Here is a 23001-nt window from a genome sequence, read left to right on the forward strand (position 1 = left end):
TATTTGTCATTTAATTCTGTTTGCTGCAGTCTTTGCTGAGGCAAGTCTGATATCTTTAAAAAAAAACTTTCTGAATTTGCTTTAAAATGGCATATTAATTCTTATGCACTATTTAGGTAGCAATATTTATTCCCATAAATGCAATTTATAAAATGCACAGAGTAAATTATATTTTGAGTACAGCTTTATGAACAACCTATCAAATGCTTTTCAGTTAAAATCTAACTGATTACAATTCGTTCATAATGCAGTTCATTTTCCCGAATATCGTGTAAAGATTAAAACACATTTATCCCCATGAGGTTTGATAAAACAAGTGTGATTTCACCTGCTTCAGACGAGGCCTTGGATTTGTCCCCATTGTGCTGGTCCAAAGTAAAAAATACTCCCCGAGGCTCTTCTCACATCCCAGACACGAACCCTACTGTCAGTGCTGATAGGAAATCCATTGCACAAGAGTTACTAGCAATAATGCAAGATAAATAAATCTCCTACAGATGATGAGGTCAGATTCAGAACTGGCCTCTAAACAAGTTTGATCAGTCTGTTTATGTAATACTAACATAATCATTCTTATGCCCACCTAAATTAGGCAATCATCAGCAATCTCATTTGGGAATTAGATGCCAAACAAAACAGATGCCAAAATGCCTAAAAGTCTTCCTACAATCAGTTTCTTCCTAGAACTTTATGTGCTTAGTTCACATAAAGTGTAAAATAGATTACGCAAAAAATCTTAGAGAAGGCTGACACATAACTGTTTTTTTTTAATTTTCCAGGCAGGAAGGACCGTTTCAAAAGTCCCCAATTGCTAATTATCTCGCTCTCATTCACTTACACTAAGCAAACTTCAGTTGAGCGCTGAATCTTTTGAGAAGACTGATAACATTATGCATAAATACTGCATGTGAGTTGATTATAGAAAACAAAAAGAAATTTACCATAAATAATCCTCAATAGTCTAAAAACAACAGCATCATATAGCACAGGATGTGGCTGTTTATTGTTATAGCAGCAAATGAAAGGTGAGTGCATTGACATCTGTGCAGGTGTGGAAGTGCTTACCTGACCGTGGCCAGGATGTGCTCGTGTCATGGAGACCATCTCACTGAGAGTGACCTGCCAGGAAAAACTTGTTTTTATGATAATTGACACTTTGGCCAACTCTCAATGATTGTACACTACCGTTCAAAAGTTTGGGGTCAAAAGCGTATTTAATACTTTTATTCAGCAAGGGCACACTGAATTGATCCAATGTGACACTATAGACATTTATAATGTTACAAAAGATTTCTATTCTTAAATAAATGCTGCTTGTTTTTTATCAATTTTATCAATGTATGCTGAAAAACAATGATCAATTTCCACAAAAATATTAGGCAGTACAATTGTTTGATATAGATTGATATACAGAGATAAGAGTGTCTCTTGAGCACCAAATCAGCATATTAGAATGATTTCTGAAGGTTTGTGTGACACTGAATGACTACTGAAAATCTAGCTTTACATCACATTATTAAATATAAATATTTTTTAAATAGAAAACATTTATTTTAAACTATAACAATATTTCACAATAATGTTTTTTACAGACTTTACAAAATCTTAGTAACCCCAAATACTTGAATAGTAGTGTAAATCTTGCATTGCAGTATCTGAGATAAACAGAAAGGTCTGAGAAAATTGCTGCTAATATGGTCAGGATCTGATGTCTGTTCAAAACTTTTTAGCCTTTGGCTTTTCAAAGAGTACAATACCCCTTCACCAGGGCTGTCTCCATTTAAAAACAACTGACATAACTCACACTGAAGGATGTGGATGCGCAACCCAGACTTCAGATCACAAAGCTGCACTTTGGGGTCTTTGGTACCAACTGCCAACACAAAGCACAATAGAGCTGAGTGAGAAGAAGAACACAACAGCTCAGACACACTGTTATTGTAGGAGCTTTGAACCCAGTGTTAAGTGTAACACACACTGAACATGCCAAGATGTGTTTGTGGCAAGTAATTGCACAATATTTTGTTCTTTTAAAAGATTTATATACTGGAATGCAAATTACAAACTTTTGGGAAATCGTTGAATATATTCTTAAAAATGATTCTGATTATGCAGTTGCAAGAAAAAGTATGAATGTAAAAAATGACCGGATTTTTAACTAAGTCACCATAAACATAGAAATACAGTTTACTTAATAATGCTTAATTACATTTATATTTAAATGGTTTCCAGTTGGAGGTGTTAGTCAGAGCTGTCAGGTCAAATTTATCCGAAATTTTGATGTGAACCATGCCTCAAACACAAGAGAACTCAGAACACCCAAAATGAATAATGTTTGACATGCATGAAGTTGGAAACAGGTGTGAAATTCTTTAAAGTGAAAGTGAAAGTGAAGTGACATTCAGCCAAGTATGGTGACCCATACTCAGAATTTGTGCTCTGCATTTAACCCATCCGAAATGCACACACACAGAGCAGTGAACACACACACACACACTGTGAGCACACACCCGGAGCAGTGGGCAGCCATTTATGCTGCGGCGCCCGGGGAGCAGTTGGGGGTTCGATGCCTTGCTCAAGGGCACCTAAGTCGTGGTATTGAGGGTGGAGAGAGAACTGTACATTCACTCCCCCCACCCACAATTCCTGCTGGCCCGGGACTCGAACTCACAACCTTTCGATTGGGAGTCCGACTCTCTAACCATTAGGCCACGACTTCCCCCAAAGGCCTTGATGTCACACTTGACGTAATGTTAATTATATGAATAATTCAGCAAAGACAAAAAGACTGATCATATGTACAAAAATATGTATCAGGGCAGATCCTAACTTGTGATAAAAATTACATTATAGAGAAGATTGCATTTGGCTATTCAGCATATAATCATGTCACTTCTTATTTTACTATGGTAGATTATTAAGAAAAAGTCTACTTAAAACAAGTTTGTTTGTTTTTTCCTAAAAAATAGAAGTGGGGAGACAATTAATCATGAGTTCATTGAAACTCACTGGAGAAAAAAAAGAAAAAGAAAGAGATAAAAGAAAAGACAGAGACAATGGGACACGGAGGCGTTCATAACCTGTCCTTCTTGATTAGTAAATAAGTGCCAGGATTCCTCTCTTCTCATATCTAAAGCAGGAAATGTTTCACAGTCTCCCCATTTAATGATAATGATGCTAAAGATCCCTCAAATACTTCCACTATATCTAAAAAATATTCTACAGCAGATATGAGCATCTATCTAAAACATAGATTTTAGGAATAAACTTTCTTTTTTTTTTTTTTGAAGGGCATCTGAAGATGTAGAAGCTTTGAATGTGCTACTCTACAGCTCTAAGGATTCTATCAAATGCAGAAGGTTTGGTTTAGTCAGAGAACACACTGTGCTTACTGGCTATAGGAGACATGTGATGGCAGTAAACATTGCCATCAAACTGGAACTACTCAGCTGGCTGAAATAAATGAATAAATACATTAATAAATAAATGAATAATTAATCATATTCAGTAATACTTAATGTGATTAAATAATATTTTAAAAGGGAAATACACACATATAACTACACCCATGTTAGATGTTCTTAAGGGAGCCAAAGGCATTGAATGTTGCTTGAGCACCATTCCTGTGTGTCAGTTACAATGCAAATACCAGAAGGGCCAACAGAAAAGGGACGTTTGACACCACAGAAGACTGTTTGCCACTTTTTGAGCAGATTGGTGGTTCCACAAAAGCATACTGCTTTCAGTTGTTGGGTAATTTGCTAAATTACATTTGTGAAAAAACTGTTGGGACTTTGTGGACTGTGTAAAAGCAGGAATATTCTTAAAAATTAGATTAGATTCAACGTTGCTTTTATTGTGCAAGGACAGAGCCAATGAAATCCAGTTAGCAACTAACCAAACGTGAAAATAGCAATATGTGGATATACACACATACTAAATACTGTTTTAAATTTAAGGAAAGAAAAAAATAACTAAAAAAATGATGGACACACATAGACACACCCAAATAGAGTTTCTTTGTTCCAGACTTTCATGGTTTTGTCGAATGAACTGGATACAAACATACCAGTGTCATGTTTCAACGCTGAATTTATGCATATGCCTGGACCTTCACATAAAAAAAAAAAAGAGATGTGAAAGCCACACATAACATACTCCAAAAAAAACAAACAAACACACATTAAAATCTGAAAATATTATAGTGCCATCTGGTGGTCACTGGATCACCGAACAAGAATGGAGTCATACTGACCTGCCCACTGTGAAGATACAAGTGTATCAAGGCTTCTTGCTGTTATTTTCCAAGTCATAGATCACAATTACGTCATCAGATCCGCCTGACAACATACTGGAATAAAACCAGGCCAAATCTGCTGTATTTACGGTCTTCTTGTTATATGGGGTCATCACAAGAAAATAATTATGTGCTGCTCGCAAAGAAATGTAAATGTGAATTCTATGGTTATAGTACACGTAGACAACTATCATCCATCAATGACCTCAAAGGCTAAGAAGGCAATTTGCCATGAATACGATCAACATCTCTGTTGTGGTTCAACTCCAGACTCAGCACCCTAAAGATGGGAGATTGGGTTATGCCACTTTCCCAGTGAATTAAGTAAATAAAGCAGTGTACTAGTCCAACATTCTCATCTATGCATTAATTATTCCAGCAAACGTAAAAAAAAAAAAGAAAATTATACTGGAATGTTAACATCAACAATACCCAAAAAACAAACTTTTTAATGCACTTGTTTGTTTTGTTAATCCTTATGGTGGTATATGTACAGGTGCCTCTAAAAAAAGAGATTTTTTATTTTACTTATTTCAAAAGGTTATTTGATTATTAGATATTATTTATATTGAAAGTCAAATAGAGGAAAATACAGCATTACCTTCATGTAGACACTGCACATCTCAGACGAACTGGTTAGGTCGTCAAGCCCCGATTGCCTGGCATACAGAAAACTAAGCATCGTTGTAGAGACATTTAAGCTTGGATGTTTATGTGTGTACGGTATGACTGTGTTGTCAGAGTGAAATAACCATAACCGATGTCTGTTTAGAGTCTTTTACTTATAAATTGTCTCTGCTTTTACCCAAGCTTTTGAGTGGCCCATGTTTTTTTTTTTTTCGGTAAAACCGCATTTTTAAACTAAACAAATTCTTTAGCTTTTTAAATATGATTGTTGTGCATTTTGTTGGATAAGAGGCAGCCATGTTGTGACGTGTATACAACGCGAACTCTGATTGGTCAGACCGGGAGCAAGAACCAATCAGATGAAAGTATTAATGCTAGGTAATTGTGTAACCTACGACTCAAAGTAAGTGTGTATGTACACTAGGAGAGACTATATAAACAGATATTTAACTCATAGTGATGAGCCGTATTACATCTCTACTGCGAAGAACATTCGCAGTGGCAAAAGAGCATGTCGGCACGGATCATTTAGGAAATAAATACTACTATATACCCGAGCAGAAGTCCTGGACTGGTAAGTCACGCATAGGACTTTGACGAGTAATCTTGATCTCTTTTTAAACCACTGTCACACAAGTTTAAATTTTTTCTAATATTGTGAATTATCCATATAAAGAAAATTTATTATCTAAATGCTTCAAATAACTTCAAATAAAAGTAAATATTTTTAATGGTTGCCATTCTGTGCAATAGATACTTTCCAGTCATCTTCCAATCAAGCTAATGTTTTGGCCAGTGGTCATAGATAACTTATCTTTTTGCTGTTTTATTTGATACTTTTAAATGAACCTAATGCATTGTCTTCCTCAGGACGGGTCATCCGGACCAGACGCCTAGTAGAAGCAGCCAATCCAAATGAGTTTGAGTACATGGAAGGAAGCATTCCTTCTGAATGGGATGGTAATAGAGACAACATTAATGAACAAATACAATATTTTTACAATAATGATTGTTTCTGTATTAACTGTCTTAACTAAAATGAACTGTTTGCATATTTAAAAACTGATCTTAGTAAAGAAGATATTTGACGTAAGCCCATTATTAGATGTTTTATCATTTTGTATTAAACTTTAAAATGTAAATGTATTCATATATATTGTTATCAAATTATATATTAGCCTAGTTCCTTGTTGAACATCATTATCTCTTGTCTGTTCTTTTTCCCGTAGCTTGGATCAGGGGCAGGCGGAAGCAGCCACCTACAATAGAGGTATTTTTGTGTCTGGTTAAATTGAGAGTGCCTATCAAAACATTATAATATAAATAGAACAAAAAAATTAAGACCAGAAAGGTTGTTAATATTTTTTTTTTTTTTTTTGTTACATCTTAAAATAACAAATCTATAGTAAGTAATGTTGTAATGAACATATTTTTGGAAAAGTTTCACATTAACACTTGTCTGTTGCCCTCTATAGGAGTTGCTACAGAATGAATGTTACAGGGAGCAGATCAAAGTCAGAGCTATAGAGGCAGAGGAGAAGGATAAAACCCTGCAGGCAAAACAGTATGAGGAAGGTTTGGTGGCCCAACCTGTTCAGACTCAGGTCAAAGGTCATGCTTCTGCCACACAGTTTGGACAGACTGAATTCAGTGAGGAACCCGTAAGCACTGCAAACACATTCCAGCCTGGGTCCTGGATGCCTCCAGGAAGCAAAAAATAGGTTTATTTGAAACCTCCTTTGCCATCTTCAAGTAAATTTGCAGTTTAAGTGAAATAGTAGTTTTGCTGATTTTCAATGCACCTCAGCACTTCTTGATATATATTCAGTACTGGTTCTCTTGAGACAATTGATAACCACTGCATGTAATGACTGGTTGGCTTGCTATTTTTTTTTAGTTTAAAGGAATATTTTCTCCAGAGATTTCTGAAAATGTACAAACCCTCAGACTATCCAAGATGTAGGTAAGTTTCTTCATCCAAATAGATTTAGAGAATTTGGAGTCCAGACAGCTGATGAAAACATGACAATGTAACATCGCAAAGCTTTCATGAATTGAAAAGCTCCACATTAAGATGTTTTTAACTCCAAACCGTTGCTTCCAAGTAAATTATGAGTCCTCTATCCATAATATTGCCTTTTCCTTGTCTAAATCAGAAGCCAAAGCAGTTCTAAACAAATATGTCGATCAAATTTTGATGTGAGATGATGACAGGGGATGGCCTTTTTCACTAAAGGAAGCATTATTATTGATTCTAGACTTTGAAGTAAAAACTTCAGTGTTAAAATAATAGATGTTATCTTGCAAACATGCAGCTTTTTACTTCACAAGATATTAATTGACGGTCTGGAGTGATGTCAATTATGTGCATTATTGTAAAGTTTTTCCTCTAGTTCTCAAAGAACCTATCACTGTGGAGGATCAACTGGATATTAGTGTGATGTAATGCTAAATTTCTCCAAATCTGTTCTGATGAAGAAACAAACTCCTCTAAATCCTTGTAAAATGATGTAAAGAAAAAATGATATGCTGCTATTTTTCTGTGTGTATTGCATCAGGATTGTTTCAAAACCAAATGTTGTAGCACATTTTATGCATTCAGATGTGCTGTCTCACCATACTGAAAATTACTAATATACGTAGAGACTCATGTAGAATTATTTCTATCCGTTTCATTTTGCAATTTACTTAGAAAGTATGTAAATAAAAGTTGAAGCTGCACTTATCAAAATATGTTTATCCACAAGGGTTTCCAGTCAATTTACTTAAACAAAAACAGCCTGTTATGTTGCAAACTGGTATTTATTATATGATAACATAATTTATTATCATAATCATAAACACAGGCATTTTACATTTACTGCACTGTTATTATTCTAGTTATTTACTTTTAAAGTGAATGAATCAAAATGAATGAATTAATCAAAAGTCTAACAATCACAGGAAATTATGCATGGAAAAATAATGTGGTTAAGATTCAAGAATACTACAGTAATCACACAGACATTAGACAGTTTTGAGCCAAAATTAATGCTGAGATTTTTTATTAATAAAAAAAAAGCATAGTTAAGTGTTTTGTGGATTCAGCTTGGTAAAAACAATCAACCCAGTAATAAATGGAATGCAGAGTACTGCATAATGGTGTATAGCACAACAATGCAGTGCATTTTCCTCTGTATTGATAACATCCTGGAAAAGTACTGCAGTCCTGCCACTGAGATCAATCAACTCCCCATTATATGTTCCCTCTTAGGGTTTACTAAGGCCTCTTTCAAGCCCAGTCTTGCTCCAAGTCCCATAAGAACTGTCCTGGGTTAAGAGAAGAGCCATATATCGGGGACCGGAGTGTTACATTAAACCCTCTCTGTGCCAAGCTCAATCCTTCTTGGCCCTCTTAGCTTTGGCAATGTTCTCTTGACGCTTTTGTTTCTTCTTCTGCTCACGGTCCTTGGCCTCGATCATCTTGGCAAGTTTCCATGATAACAGGGCACTGGCGATAAACAGAGGGGTCAAAGCCAGGATAACAGTGGTGAGGAAGCCATAGGGGTCTTTGGCTGCCCACTCCACCACATATTCTGCCCATGCTTTGATGTCAATCATCGTCCTTGCACTGACTCGGTCTTCAGCAGCAGACCCTGAGAAGACAGAAGAGTTGTAAAATCACATCATTAGATGCAGGATCTCATGCAACGTGTAAAAAGTCATATTCTAAAATTTACATTGTAGTTTAGAGTCAATATTGCTCGCTGTAATAGCCTTTTATGCCTTTATTGACTGATCATATCATCAGCTAGCTAATTTAGCATGCAAACATAGTTTTGTTTTACCTAGTAAAAAAATATATACCTATTCATGTTTAAAAATTATTTGATAAAACAGTTAAACCAGTTACAGTTCTCTAACGGAGTTCGGTAGCGTTAGACATCATTGACAGCTAAAAGCTAGCAACATAGCTTTCTAGCAACTGTTCTACACCACCATTATGAATGAAAATTACACGATAGTAACTTTGTGTACATAACATTATACAGAGTATGTTGTTCAATGTAATCTGTTTATAAAAAGACGAGCACCTACCAGATAAACCGTTCAATATTTTCCGAGCAGTTATGAGTCGGTAACTGACTGTCGCCAGAAACGCCTAACGGCAATAAAAACCATAAGAACGGAAGTGAAACCCTTGAGGTGTGTGCATCGCAGCGTCAGAACGGAAACTACAAATGGCTTAAAATTAAAGTTAAAAGTAGTAACTATTAAATTTGATTAACTATTAAACTTTAAAAAACAATCTTCAAATATATGTCAGTTAGCATTTTCATTTTACCATTGATTTTTTTTCGTTGTTAACTTCTGTATTCATTTTGTCTTGCAAATAAATATATTGTAGAGCATGCAATGTGAATTATATAATTATTTATAATTTGAATTCTGTGTAATTATGAATATGATAATGAAGTGAAGCAGTACCTTTTTCTTGGTTTTTATTTTGTATTTTCATTTTTCTTTGTTTGGTGTTGTTTGATATATATATATATATATGATTATACATTTGATTTGACCAGTTCCAGATTTAAATACTTTGTAAAATGTATTTCATAATGTGTTTTGAATGAAGTAAAAAGTTTATTATTAAGTTTATTTCAAATCTTTTTTTTATTTAAATTTTATTTGACTTTTTTTATTATTCATTGCAGAACAGGGAAATGAGAAATGGATGTATTCTTACAAAGAACAATCCTAAAACAAGGACAGAAAACAATATGGATTTCCACACATCAGATGATGGTATTAGCCACACAATGGGAAAAAAACTCTTTTCCGTTATTTGTAAGTATCAAATGAAAGAGAGATAAAATGAGAGTCAAATTAAGCAAGAAAATGGGGGGAAAGACAAAGGCGATTTAAGCCATTTTTCTTATGAATACAGAATTTAGCTTTCAATATAAGGAAATTAACAACATTTTTTGCAGACAATAGATTTGGATTTTCATGATAAATAATAAAATTTTTGAGAGTTATTTTTAATCAGACCAATATTTTGACAGACAAAACTGTCGCCAATGAACATCCAATGGCTGTCGCCATATAGATCATGTGACTAAACAAACCATCCAATCACAATCTTCCGAGACGTTAGCGTTGTAATTTCAAACTGGTGTGAGGATTGAAACATCCTCTGATTATCTGTTTACACAGCCGTTCTATCATCTATTAGCGGGTTTAGCTATCCATATATTCCACAATACTATTAAATATAGCCTAATGTGTTCAGTAGATGAAAAATAAACTCTCCCGTGTATGTGGGAATAATGAAAACGGCTGTATAGGTGTTTAATACATCTTGATTTTTTCAATGAGTTCACACATCGTGACTCCAGGCCCATACAGGGCCACTAAACTGGTGAGTCTCCTGCCTTTTTGATCAAATTCGGTCTGGTGATGTATCACATTTGTTTACAAGTCAATTGCATGCATCTCAGTTTGATAATGCACATTTATTTAGCTGTTCAGTTTTTCTTAAACACTTGAGTGATTGTTTTATGAGCTATAAAAGTGCTATGTTTATTGTTAGGTGTTTCTTTAGCTATATATGTTGTTATAGTTCAAATTAAAACTATTTAACATGCCTTTTGCTACTTGTATATTTAATGTCAATTGTGAAAACATTTTGAACAAAATGAGTAGTAGTTATAAACTTAGAGAACAACCCTACATATTTTTATTAGTAGTAGTAGTATTTTAATATATATAAAGTGATTACAAGCTCATTATGTGATGTTATCTATTTATTTTCCAGTGGAATGAAGTAACCAAGCTTTTCCGGGCTGGAATGCCTTTGAAGAAGCACCGGCAGCACTTCAGAGTTTTCACAAACAGCTTCACTGCATCGGCTGCTGTGGACTGGTTACATGAACTCTTGAAGAACAACAGCAATTTTGGACCCGAGGTCACCAGACAGCAGACAATCCAGCTGCTAAAAAAGTTCTTGAAGAACCATGTTATCGAAGATGTGAAGGGCAGATGGGGCGTGGAAGACCTGGAGGACAACAGCCACCTGTACAGGTATTATAAACTGTTTTAGGATAGTTTGAAAGGATTTTGGTGAATAATATAGTAATGTTGTCTGGTTTAAAATATGTTTCAGGTTTCCATCAACATCTCCACTGAAGCCCATTCCTAACCGTGCCCCTGTTTTGAGGAAAAAGAGTATATCTATGATGGACAGGGAGAGTTTCTTCAAGTTCAGGGGCTCTAAGAAATTCGACAAAGAAATATTGGTAACTTTTGTTGTTTATGTTATTAATGTGAAATTTCATTGCAGATCTAGGCTATAATATCTACTTGCTATTTCACACAGGAAAATGTGGATCCAGAAGCACAGGAATCTCCTGTGGGATCTTCAAGTGATACGGAGCGCTGCAGGGAACTCACAGAGGACGACATTCAAGTCATCTGGAAGAATGTCACACTTACACAGTAAGCCCACCTCCCCCCACACCATCTGTCATAATTATTTTATAATTTAAAAATATAAATGAATGACTAATAAGCCAATAAGTACTAATCTGCTGCCATTTACAGGTTATAATAGTGGTTTAATGTTGTCTTTTTGCCCCTAGAAAATTCTGTTACACGTCTAACTGTTCTTAATATTAGAAGGTGTATTACATAAATTAAACAAAAAAACAACATTTTAGATATGCTCTACATGATGTTCTGTATCATCTTTTGAATGCTCAGTTTGCATAAGTTGGTGGGATCAGGGTCTCTTGAAGATGTTTTGGATCCAGCACAAGTGAATCCCCAGTGCATTATTTATAATATGACCAAAGTCAATAAACATGGAGTCGTTTCGTTGGACGATAAGACAGGTAGGCCAGCTGTGTGTCTCTTCAGTTTGTGGCGAGCATCATATTTTTACATTCGGTTTATTTTGCATTGTTTCGTCCCCCTCCATAGATGATTTGCCACACTGGGTTTTGTCTGCCATGAAATGTCTTGCAAACTGTAAGTTGTGCTACTTGTAAAATTAAGTGAATTTGAAATAAGGATTTAAAATGTTACTAAATTCTTAAATGTATTTTTGTATATATGATTAATTGATTTTATAATAATGGTTTGTCATTTTTCCCAATTCATCAAGGGCCAAAGTATGACTCAAACCAGCCATCTTACCCAGGCTTTGAGCGGGATGTGTTTAAAACGGTTTCAGACTATTTCTACAACCTTTCTCAGCCTCTGCTCACTTACCAGTACTATGAACTCTTTGTCAACATCTTGGGTATGTATAAAGCACATGATTGAACTGTTTTTAGCATTGATAATAATAAGTAATGTCTTTCTGTGCACATGTAATACTGAAGTATGGCTTCTGGAGATTCAGGAATTCTATTTTAAAATCTATTCAAATAGAAAATAGTTAATTATATTAATAATATTTCACCGTATTACGTTTTGGACACAGTAACATTTTGAAAAGAATCTTACTGAAGTATGGTTTGTTACATGATTGTGTTTTTTTTTTACATGAGCAGTATAAATGGGTTAATATGCCATTTGAGATTCAGGCCTGGATTCTTAATATGCTCATACACTTCATTCTTTCTTGGAAATGCCACCTCCTGCTGACTGCACTGCTTTTGATGATGTTCAAAACTAACTCTGTCTGCTCTGTTTTAAATGTCTCCTCTCATTCTTGAATGTCTTGGCCTGCCTGTTTGTTTTTTATGTTCTGTTGTCTGGTCCTTTGCTAGTTATGTGTGGCTACAGTATGGCTCCTAAAACTCAACGTGGGAAGCGTAAAAGCCAGGAGGAACCCAATTGCCCACAGCCATCCAAAACCCCATATGTGAGCACTGCCAACCTGTTCAAATCGACCGAAAGCCTCCTGCTGAGCTTAATAAGAAAGGAGGCCTTCGACGAAGCCGATTCGCCCATGAGGGAAGTTTTCAGTTCAAAAGCAGAGACCAAGTTAGAATCCCATAGAACACAGCAGCCCGTTTGTAGAGGTAGAAGGGCCAGCGATGGAGACCGGCTGGATGGTAGCTATCTAGAAATTCCTCAGGCTCACAAAACTGAAGTCCCATTTGGCAGGCTTCGGTCAAGAAGTTGCTCTTTGGAGGGAATTGTTGATAACCATTCAAAGAACAGACTTCTCAGATCATCTGAAAGCCTACAGCCCTGCAGCAGTGATAAATCATCCTCTCAAACAGATTCTCCACTAGACCCAAACCTCGAATTTGAGTTTCAAAATTCCTCAGTGTCCATAAACTCTTGTGTTCAAACTTCCAGCAACAACACAAGCTCACAACTCCCTTCAGATCTTCACAGAACCAACCAGAGACCCTCCAGGGCCCGGCCCAAAAGCATCGGTAACTTGTTTGACATAGAGGAAAATAGAGAAATTTCTGTTAGCAGCTTTAGCATCCACACTCCTGTGGCTGAAATCACCATGAGGCCAGATTCCACAGCCAGCATTGGCCTTAGAGGTCCTGGTTTGCTCAGTTTGCATGGAAGTTGCATGGACATTAGGGCAGGTCCGAGCTTTAGCAGACTCTGTCAGAGCTCTCTGGACCTGAGCAAACCTGCACCCACTTGGTCCCCGTTAGCACACCACCCCGAGCAAAGTAAGAGCATGTGAAAAACACAAATGAACCGTAAGGATGTGCTTCTCTGTTTGTGCTTGAGCATGAGTTTGTTTGTGCCTGTCAGACTAACGTGAATAATAATCCTTAAAGGGATAGTTCACCCAAAAATTAAAACTAAAAAATGTGCTCAACCTCATGTTGTTCCAAACCTGTAGGATTCAATGTACTTTCTTGCATGGAACACAAAAGATACTTGGGAGGAAAAAAGCTACTCTTATTTTTCTTGCTAAATATCTCCTAGAGGTTTTAAACGGTATAATGGAATTTTAATTTTGGAGTGAACTATCACTTATAACTTATTATATGGCACACTTTGGCTACTAAGAGTTTTTTTTTTTCATTTTTTTATATCTAAGTTTTTTTATTATTAAATTATTATTATTAATTTATTTGTAAAAAAAAAAAATTGCTTAAAAAGGTTAGGCTAGAGTGGTGTGTATGTCTGCATATTTAATTTTTTTTTGTAAGCAGTAATATAATAATTGTGTGTGTGCGTGTGCATATATATTAATTATATATATATATATATTATTTTATTTTTTTTATTCTAAACATTTTATTTACTCACTGAAATATAATATATAGATGCAATTGTGTTGCTTAAAGGGTTAATTCATCCAAAAATGAAAATTATGTAATTAATGAATCACCCTCATGTCGATCCAAACCAGTAAGACCTCCGTTCATCTTTGGAACACAGTTTAAGATATTTTAGATTTAGTCCGAGAGCTCTCAGTCCCTCCATTGAAGCTGTGTGTACGGTCTACTGTCCATGTCCAGAAAGGTAATAAAAACATCAAAGTAGTCCATGTGACATCAGAGGTCAGTTAGAATTTTTTGAAGCATCGAAAATACGTTTTGGTCCAAAAATAACAAAATCTACGACTTTATTCAGCATTGTCCTCTCTTCCGGGTCTGTTGTGAGCGTGTTCACAACACTGCAGTGACACTACTGATGTATGACGCTGCTGACGTGATATCTTTGTCAATGGGCACACCAGAAAACACGTCAGCAGCATCGTGAACGCACTCACAACAGACCCAGAAAAGACAATGCTGAATAAAGTCATAATTTTTGTTATTTTTGGAACAAAATTTATTTTCAATGCTCAAATTTTAACTGACCCTCTGATGTCACATGGTATACTTTGATGTTTTTATTACCTTTCTAACCATGGACAGTAGACCGTACACACAGTTTCAATGGAGGGACTGAGAGCTCTTGGATTAAATCTAATATATCTTAAACTGTGTTCCGAAGATGAACAGGTCTTACGGGTTTGGATGTTAATCCTAGGAAGTTTATATGTGTGGTTTAGTCATTGACACTGATTAAGTTAAAGTCCTGTGTTGTGGTTTATTTCGGTTACATATGAGTCACATGACGTTCCAGGTTTATTGCGGCCGTCACTGGAGCGGGTGGCCATCGAGGCCCTTCAGCTCTGCACATTACTCCTGCCGCCTGCCAGTCGCCGTAAACTTCAGCTGCTTCTGCGAATGATCTCGCGTATGAGCCAGAACGTCGACATGCCGCGGCTGCATGATGTCATTGGAACACGGACTCTGGTCAGGAAGAGTCCAATAGACCTAATATAGAGAGATAATTAAATTAAACCTTTTTATCATCAGTTACATTAAAGTGAATATTTTGTTTCCATGTCCTCTTGTGCACATTCATATATTTCGTATACTTCTAAATTTGTGTTTGTGTGTGCAGTTGGTGCAGACGTTCTCTAGATGTGTCTTGAGTTGTGAGGAAGTGGATGATCTGGACGAGCTCTTGGCTACAAGGCTGTTATCGTTTCTCATGGATCACCATCAGGAGGTCCTGCAGGTGCCTGTGTACCTGCGCAATGCTGTTGAAGATCACATCAGTTACCTCAAATCACTGGTGAGTGCTAACAAACCACATGGAAATTACTAATACGATATCTATTTCGTAGAAATAATGTTAATTTAAACTTATATTTATTGTAATATAATAAGCAGTGTTGTTTAAAAATATATAGAACTATAATTAACTACATTTTGATAAAGCGCTTACGATCACCAATGCTGCATTTGTTTAATCAAAAATAAAGTTAAAAGTGTAATATTGTAAAATATGGTTACAGTTTAAAATAATTCATATATTTTAATTTATTCCTGTGATGGCAAAACTGAATTTTCAGCAGTTAGTATTCCAGTCTTCAGTGTCACATGATCCTTCAAAAATCATTCTAATATAATTTGTTGCTCCAGAAATATTACTTATTATTATCAATGTTAAAAAGAGTTGTGCTACTTAATATCTTTATGAAAACCTCTGATGAATAGAAAGTTAAAAAGAACAGCATTTATTAGAAAGAAAAAGCTTTTATAATATTGTAAATATTTTTGTCACGTTTAATCAAATGCATCCTTGGTTAATAAAGGTGTTAATTTATTAACGCAAAGAAAAATTCTGACCCCAATCTTTTGAATGGTATTGTATACGTAAAAAATAATTTCAAAGCAACTTGCAACCTGAGGATGAAGGAATGGTGAGGGTTAGACAGAACCTGCGTTAAAACAAAAGCATCTGTTGTCACTTACCACAGAAAATAATTCTGACTCATCCCTCAGTTTATAAAATCAAAGATTTTTTTGTTTGTATAGTAATGGACATTGTATTGGAGGAATTAAACATAGAACATGTTAAATTGTATTTCAACCAAATTATTCATGAGAAGAGATGCCTCTGTTTATTTATTCATCAGTGCATTATATTTTGTTTTAACATTCATTTGCATGCGTTCTGGATCTCAGACCACATACCCAGGTTCTGGTGTTGCCATGGCGACCTACTCATTCTGCAGGCAGATCAGCACTCAGGAGTTTGAAGAGCAGAAACTCTCTGTGTCCCAGACCGCTCTTGCTGACCTACTGGAGAGTCTCATAAAGGACAAGACCATGTCTGTGAAAGAGAAGAAAAAGAAGCTAAAACTGGTATTTATTTACTGTACTTCTCATATCTCATAAACCTCCTGCTGTTTCCACAAAAGGGATACAAAATAAGACCTTAAACATTTTTATTACTTTATATTATTTTGTAGCAGTAAATATTACGGTAAACACAAAGTGAAATGTAATTAAATCACTGAAATATCCTCTTAACACCAAAGTGCTGATTCATAGTTTGTTCCAGTTTATTTTATGACCGCATACAAAAGCAAATAAATTAATTTGTTGTTGTTCTCCTCTCAGTTTCAGAAGGAATATCCAGACATCTACTCAAGACGTTTCCCCACATCAGAGAGTGAAGCTCTGCTTTTTGCAGATAAACCAAAGATAAAGCCGCCAATGCTGTTAAGCATCAAGAAAGCCAAAACCTTTAGTATTCGAAACTGAATACCTCTTAAATTAAGTATGAATGATATTTTGGGAGAGTGGTTGAGTTTAAATACCTCTAGTTAATCTGTTGCAGTATATAGTATAATCTGAACTGTAACTTTGGTTGAAGTGTTTTTTTTTTTTTTTCAGTTTCTTATGGTATTTCTCTCTAGTGAAGTGGCTTTTCTTTTTCAGTTTCAGTACAGATGTCTGTTAGTTTTCATGTTATTTATTTAAAGTGTGATTTGTTGCAAGTTACTGGGAGCTTTCAGACATTCATAGTGTCATATCTACAAAATCTCAGAGACCCACAGAAGATATTATGCAAATAGGTTTGACATGCTGTTTACATGGAGACTTCTTGAAACGAAATGAAGATTTTATTTTTAGTCTTGTAACATTTTTTACGTGTCACTTTTAGTCCCTTGTTGTTCTGTTATCTCTTTTTTGTGTGTCTTCACTATGCAGGTGCATAGAAAATGTTCACTCTGACTTCTAAAGACAAATATAAAGATTTTCTGTGTGATGTGGGAGTTTCCTGGCTACTAAGCTAGTAGGGGCCAATTTGCACAGGTTTCTTGCCTTCTCAAATGCGCTAACGTGTAGTCATTTTTTATGTATATATTTTCTTTCTAATCAGTACTATCTGCTGATTGCTTATGTTCCACTCTTATCAGTGTTTTATTATCTTGCACTCAATGTACGGATTCAGTGGTTTGCAAATTAAGAATGAAAGACTAAACATGGACAGTGATGATTTATGGTTTTACTGTATCGAGTTAATGAGCATAAGTGAGCCAGATCTATTACATTTTGTTATTACCTTATTGTATTACCCTAAATACTTATACTGTTCCTGATCTATGCAATAAACTTTTTAAATATACATTCTTTTGTTTGTGTGAAATAACATTTTTAATTACATATATATATATATATTATTTGTCAGTATTTAAAAGGTATGAATGTGTGCATGTCATTGTAGTCTCTGACTTGTGAGAAGTGCATCTGTGTGGACCTTCATCAGTAGTCACATCTAACTTCTGTTTATGATTGATATGGTGCTCTGAAAAACAAATCATGTGTCATCCAGGGAAGTAAACAAAGAAATGTGATTAATGAAATGCCTTTTCACATGCCACGTTCCCATGACTATGGACAATTGGCATATTTTTGTATTGTGGTTATGTGGACTCTTGTTGTTTTAAATACTAAAACAACAATGTACTTCATTACTTTCATGTCCTATCTTTTTTTATTCTTATTAAAAAATAAATATTCATAAAGCTCTCTGCAAATTAAGCCGGTTCACCACCAGTTTAAATTTGTTCTTCAGTGTTGGGGGTAACTCATTACAAGTAACGCGAGTTACGTAATCCAATTACTTCAAGTAACTAGTAAAGTAATGCATTACTTTTTCATTTACAAGAAAATATGATACTGATACGTCTCCAGTCCCCAAATTGAGAGAAACTGAGAAACTTTGTGAGAGGCACAAATAACACAAATGTATCTAATCCCATTTTATTAACTAATATATTTGCTGCTGACCTTTGATAAAAATGTCATTAGATAAGCTAACAATTGTGCTTCATTGGGTTTTATCTTTTATTTTTTATTATTGCTGATGAGTGTTGAACCTTTCTCTCCTGCGTTCTACTTTACAGATGTGAATTTACTTTTCCTTCAGCCTGAGGTTTATTTATTACCCTTTTTGGTGTGAAAGGGCTTTTATATTTGCTATAAATAGAACTTCTTATATTAAAAACAATCAAGCCCTGCCCATATTTAAAAAGTAACGCAAAAGTATCTTGGCTCATTACTTTCCTATAAAAAGTAACGTAATTAGATACTTTTTTAGGGAGTAACTCAAAAAAGTAAAAGTAATCCATTACTTTTAAAAGTAACTTTACTTCAACTCTGTTGTTCTTCAGTTGAGCTGTAGTGTTTTTCAGGAAGGTAAATGTTAGTGGAAAAAGCTCTTGGTCTGAACACAAAGGGATTTTTGTTTCAGAGCCTTCCAATCGTTCGGAGGAGGAGTTCTAAGACACTGTGGCTGTTTCTGGGAACAGAGCAGTTCTGGTTTACACACAGACAGCATCTCAACTCAAACTCCGTTCAACATGGTCAGCCGGTGAGTTATGGAACTTTTTAACTCTCAGTTAAACTGCTCAGATTCTACAAATGTATTTATTGTACATTTTTGGAAAGTGGCAAATTTTAAAAGTATTTCTTTTTAAAACGGATGTTTCCTTAATCATTTGTATCCTTTAAGCTTAAGTTTGTATTCCCTTAGCAATGTATAATTTAGAGGAATGTGCAAAATGCCTCAAGAATGAGTATATAAGTTTATTTGTTTTCTTTTTCTTTTTCATGTAACTTCATTATGTAAAAAATGTAGACATCTGTTTTCATTCACAGTCTTGAACACCCAGCCGGTGGCTATAAAAAAATCTTTGAGTCATGCGAAGAGTTAGCTGAGCCCATTCCTGCTCATGTCTCAGGTTTGCACGCATATAATCTTATAAATCAATAATTTTCAATTTAAGAACTTTCCAAATTTTACTTTCTCCATGCTTTCATTGAAGGGAAAAGTGTATGCAGCTTCTGCTGTGGCTGATGTAAAGACCTTGTAGCTCTTGATGTGGGAGCTGTTTTTTTTATTTGGTTAAAGTGAACCTTCTCTCTTTCTCTGCAGGCAAAATCCCTAATTGGCTCACTGGCAGTCTGCTCCGTGTGGGCCCTGGGCTCTTTGAGATTGGAGATGAACCTTTTTACCACCTTTTTGATGGCCAGGCTCTCATGCACAAGTTTGACCTGAAGGATGGACATGTCACTTATTACCGCAGGTAAGACCCTGTTGTACGTTTGTGTGTTCACCTACAGTAAAATCCAAATTGAGTTCATGACCTAAAAGTTTTGTAATAAGTTACTGGAATTGAAATGACTCGTATGCTGGATAATTTCTGTTAAAAGTGGTTTAATGCAGAAATTAGATTTTGCTTAATCAAATGCATATTTACTGGTACCTTTAACTTCAGGTTTATGAGAACTGATGCTTATGTGAGAGCCATGACAGAAAAAAGAATTGTGATCACAGAGTTTGGCACCGCTGCATACCCAGATCCATGCAAAAACATATTTTCCAGGTCTGGAGAGGATTTTCTATTCAATATCATTTGGGACTATAATAATAATGGCATACAAACAAATTTCCTCCAAATGGTGCATTTACTTTTGGTTCTTCCTTTTTTTTTGTACATCAGGTTTTTTACTTACTTTCAAGGCATTGAGGTGACAGACAACTGCCTTGTCAACATCTACCCCATTGGTGAGGACTACTATGCCTGCACGGAAACCAACTACATAACCAAAGTTGATCCTGATAACTTAGAAACGATAAAAAAGGTAGGCTTTTGTACTGTTGCCCAGTTTTGAGGCCAACTTTTAAAGGAATAGTTCACCCAAAAATAAGCATTTCCTGAAAATTAACACCCTCAGGCCATCCAAGATGTAGATGAGTTTGTTTCTTCATCAGAACAGATTTGTATTAAATCACTTGCTCACTAATGGATCCTCTGCAGTGAATGGGTGCCGTCCGAATGAGAGTTCAAGCAGCTGACAAAAACATCACAACAATCCACAAGTAATCCACATGACTCCAGTCCAATAAAAATAGTCATGCTGATTACTAATAGATTATCAAGCAGTTTTTATCAGCCATTTGGACATTCTGACGGCACCCATTCACTGCAGAGGATCCAATGCTAAATTTCTTCAAATATGTTCCTATAAAGAAACAAATCATCTACATTTTGGAAGGCCTGAGTGTAAGTACATTTTTTCAGCAAATTAAAATTTTTCAACTGTTCGTTTAACATCTCTACTTGCCATAGGTGGACCTTTGCAATTATCTCTCAGTCAATGGTGTGACAGCACATCCACATACTGAACCAGACGGTACTGTATATAACATTGGAAACTGCTTTGGGAAGAACATGTCACTGGCCTACAACATTGTCAAGATCCCTCCAACACAAGAAGGTTGGTATATTGCTTTGTTGGCCTAAAAGGATCTTAGAAATGCATTCTGTGGAGGTATTTAACTTTTCCTTAATCATTTATTTAATCAGATAAATCCGATCCAATTGAGAAGTCAAAGGTTTTGGTGCAGTTTCCAAGCAGTGAGCGATTCAAACCATCCTACGTCCATAGGTTGATAATATATGACATATGATATGACAAAATAATAATTAATTCTTCATAATTAAAATAAATTTTAATAAATTATATATTATTTTTTTTAAGCTTTGGCATGACAGAGAACTACTTTGTATTCGTTGAGACTCCAGTGAAGATCAATCTGCTGAAATTTCTGACTTCCTGGAGTATCAGAGGAACAAATTACATGGACTGCTTTGAGTCAAATGACAAAATGGGTGTAAGTCAGAGCTTACTGGCATTATATTATGCTGGAAATGTTAATTATATGTTTGGAAAACGAAAACAACAACAATAAAAAATGCTCTGGGTATTTTGTGCGGTAACTCATCCTCATCATTTGGTTGCATTCCCAGACATGGTTTCATCTTGCAACCAAGAATCCTGGAGAATACATTGACCACAAATTCAGAACATCTGCCTTTAATCTTTTCCATCACATTAACTGTTATGAGGACAAAGGCTTTATCATTGTTGACCTTTGCACTTGGAAGGGGTAAGACTGCTTGTTTTTTATATTTATTAAAGCATTAGCTAGGCTAATATCTCAAAATGGCCAAATAACAGACCAACTAACAAAACACATGCATTTGATAATGGCAGTAAACATGGCCAGAAGAGAGCTCAAAAATAGACCATGGTGATCATCTGTGGTCCCCTTTCTTTGGATGACAGGCATGATTTTGTGTATAATTATCTATATTTGGCAAACGTGAGGCAAAACTGGGAGGAAGTAAAAAAAGCAGCCATGAGAGCTCCACAGCCCGAGGTGCGGCGATATGTGCTTCCACTGGACATTCACAGGGTAAGAGATATCACGATCCTACTATTAGATTGAATTCAGTTAGTTTTTGTCTTTCCAGTGCAAAAGTGCTTCCTTCGTACAGCAGTCATTCCTTTGTTGTTTTTGCAGGAAGAGCAGGGAAAGAATTTGGTTTCGCTTCCATACACCACAGCGACTGCTGTCATGTGCAGTGATGGAACTGTTTGGCTTGAACCTGAGGTTCTTTTCTCTGGACCGCGTCAAGGTAAATAGTCAACACCTTCCTTATTTGGAAACGGTCATTATTACAGCTGAGAAATTATAGATTTTATAACTGAATAAAAGTCAGATAAAAAAGAGAGATTGAAAGAATGTTCCTCTTTGGGTTGTGTTTGTGTTTCAGCTTTTGAGTTTCCTCAGATCAACTACAAAAAATACTGTGGGAAAAGTTACACCTTCGCTTATGGACTTGGACTAAACCACTTCGTTCCAGACCGGGTGGGTGTGACATGATACTGAAAACATTTTCCATGTTCAGCATTTGCTGCATGTGTGATTGGTGTCGTTTTTTGGGGGGTTTTAGATTTGCAAGTTGAATGTGAAAAGCAAAGAAACATGGATATGGCAGGAGCCAGATGCCTATCCATCCGAACCACTGTTTGTGCAAAGCCCTGATGCTAAAGATGAAGATGATGGTATTCCACATCTGTTACTAAACAGAACATATATTATGAATCTTTTTATTATCCCAAAATAATGAGGTTTTTATTCTGGTTTTTCTCAGGTGTTCTTCTGAGTATTGTAGTGAAACCGGGAGTCACCCAGAGGCCAGCATTCCTCCTCATACTCAATGCCACTGACCTGACAGAAATAGCACGTGCAGAGGTTGATGTCATGATTCCTGTCACTCTCCATGGAATGTACAAACCTTAAAGGATCATTGCATTTCAGACTATACTTTAAAATTGATTATTGTTTAGTGTACATGTACATTTTTAATGTAAACAGTGTGATTGTTGCTATTTTAAATGGGCCAGTTATATGACCGAATATGCTTGTAATGCAACAGCTTTATGATAAACATGTACAGTAAG

General features: G+C 35.6%; 5 protein-coding genes across 6 annotated transcripts in view; 3 read left to right on the top strand and 2 right to left on the bottom strand.

Annotated features, from left to right (window-relative positions):
• Window positions 1-23001, bottom strand: part of LOC132097943 (elongation of very long chain fatty acids protein 7-like) — a 343464-nt gene that overhangs the window by 12342 nt on the left and 308121 nt on the right. The window lies entirely within an intron of this gene.
• Window positions 5291-7500, top strand: LOC132097926 (NADH dehydrogenase [ubiquinone] 1 alpha subcomplex assembly factor 2-like). Its single transcript, XM_059503935.1, has 4 exons — window positions 5291-5498; window positions 5795-5884; window positions 6154-6194; window positions 6400-7500. The coding sequence occupies exons 1-4, from the start codon at window positions 5384-5386 to the stop codon at window positions 6643-6645; spliced, it is 492 nt and encodes a 163-aa protein (XP_059359918.1). The 5' UTR covers window positions 5291-5383; the 3' UTR covers window positions 6646-7500.
• On the bottom strand, window positions 7939-9114 carry LOC132097928 (small integral membrane protein 15). Its single transcript, XM_059503936.1, has 2 exons — window positions 9002-9114; window positions 7939-8559 (listed from the first exon to the last, which is right to left on the bottom strand). The coding sequence occupies exon 2, from the start codon at window positions 8522-8524 to the stop codon at window positions 8300-8302; it is 225 nt and encodes a 74-aa protein (XP_059359919.1). The 5' UTR covers window positions 8525-8559; window positions 9002-9114; the 3' UTR covers window positions 7939-8299.
• Window positions 10062-17809, top strand: depdc1a (DEP domain containing 1a). 2 transcript variants are annotated; one of them, XM_059503937.1, is made up of 12 exons: window positions 10063-10325; window positions 10722-10987; window positions 11070-11202; window positions 11283-11401; window positions 11666-11796; window positions 11885-11932; window positions 12069-12206; window positions 12679-13551; window positions 14966-15138; window positions 15290-15463; window positions 16360-16539; window positions 16798-17809. In XM_059503937.1, the coding sequence occupies exons 1-12, from the start codon at window positions 10278-10280 to the stop codon at window positions 16939-16941; spliced, it is 2427 nt and encodes an 808-aa protein (XP_059359920.1). In that variant the 5' UTR covers window positions 10063-10277; the 3' UTR covers window positions 16942-17809. The 2 variants fall into 2 exon arrangements, with proteins under 2 accessions (XP_059359921.1, XP_059359920.1); XM_059503938.1 differs by lacking the exon at window positions 12679-13551 and having other exon boundaries at window positions 10062-10325.
• On the top strand, window positions 18942-22905 carry LOC132097931 (retinal Mueller cells isomerohydrolase). Its single transcript, XM_059503941.1, has 14 exons — window positions 18942-19057; window positions 19345-19427; window positions 19622-19772; window positions 19965-20072; window positions 20190-20331; window positions 20820-20967; window positions 21057-21138; window positions 21232-21364; window positions 21501-21640; window positions 21820-21949; window positions 22058-22172; window positions 22311-22405; window positions 22491-22602; window positions 22692-22905. The coding sequence occupies exons 1-14, from the start codon at window positions 19047-19049 to the stop codon at window positions 22838-22840; spliced, it is 1599 nt and encodes a 532-aa protein (XP_059359924.1). The 5' UTR covers window positions 18942-19046; the 3' UTR covers window positions 22841-22905.

This window comes from Carassius carassius, chromosome 21 (assembly GCF_963082965.1).
Source record: "Carassius carassius chromosome 21, fCarCar2.1, whole genome shotgun sequence".
Lineage (NCBI taxonomy): Eukaryota > Metazoa > Chordata > Actinopteri > Cypriniformes > Cyprinidae > Carassius > Carassius carassius.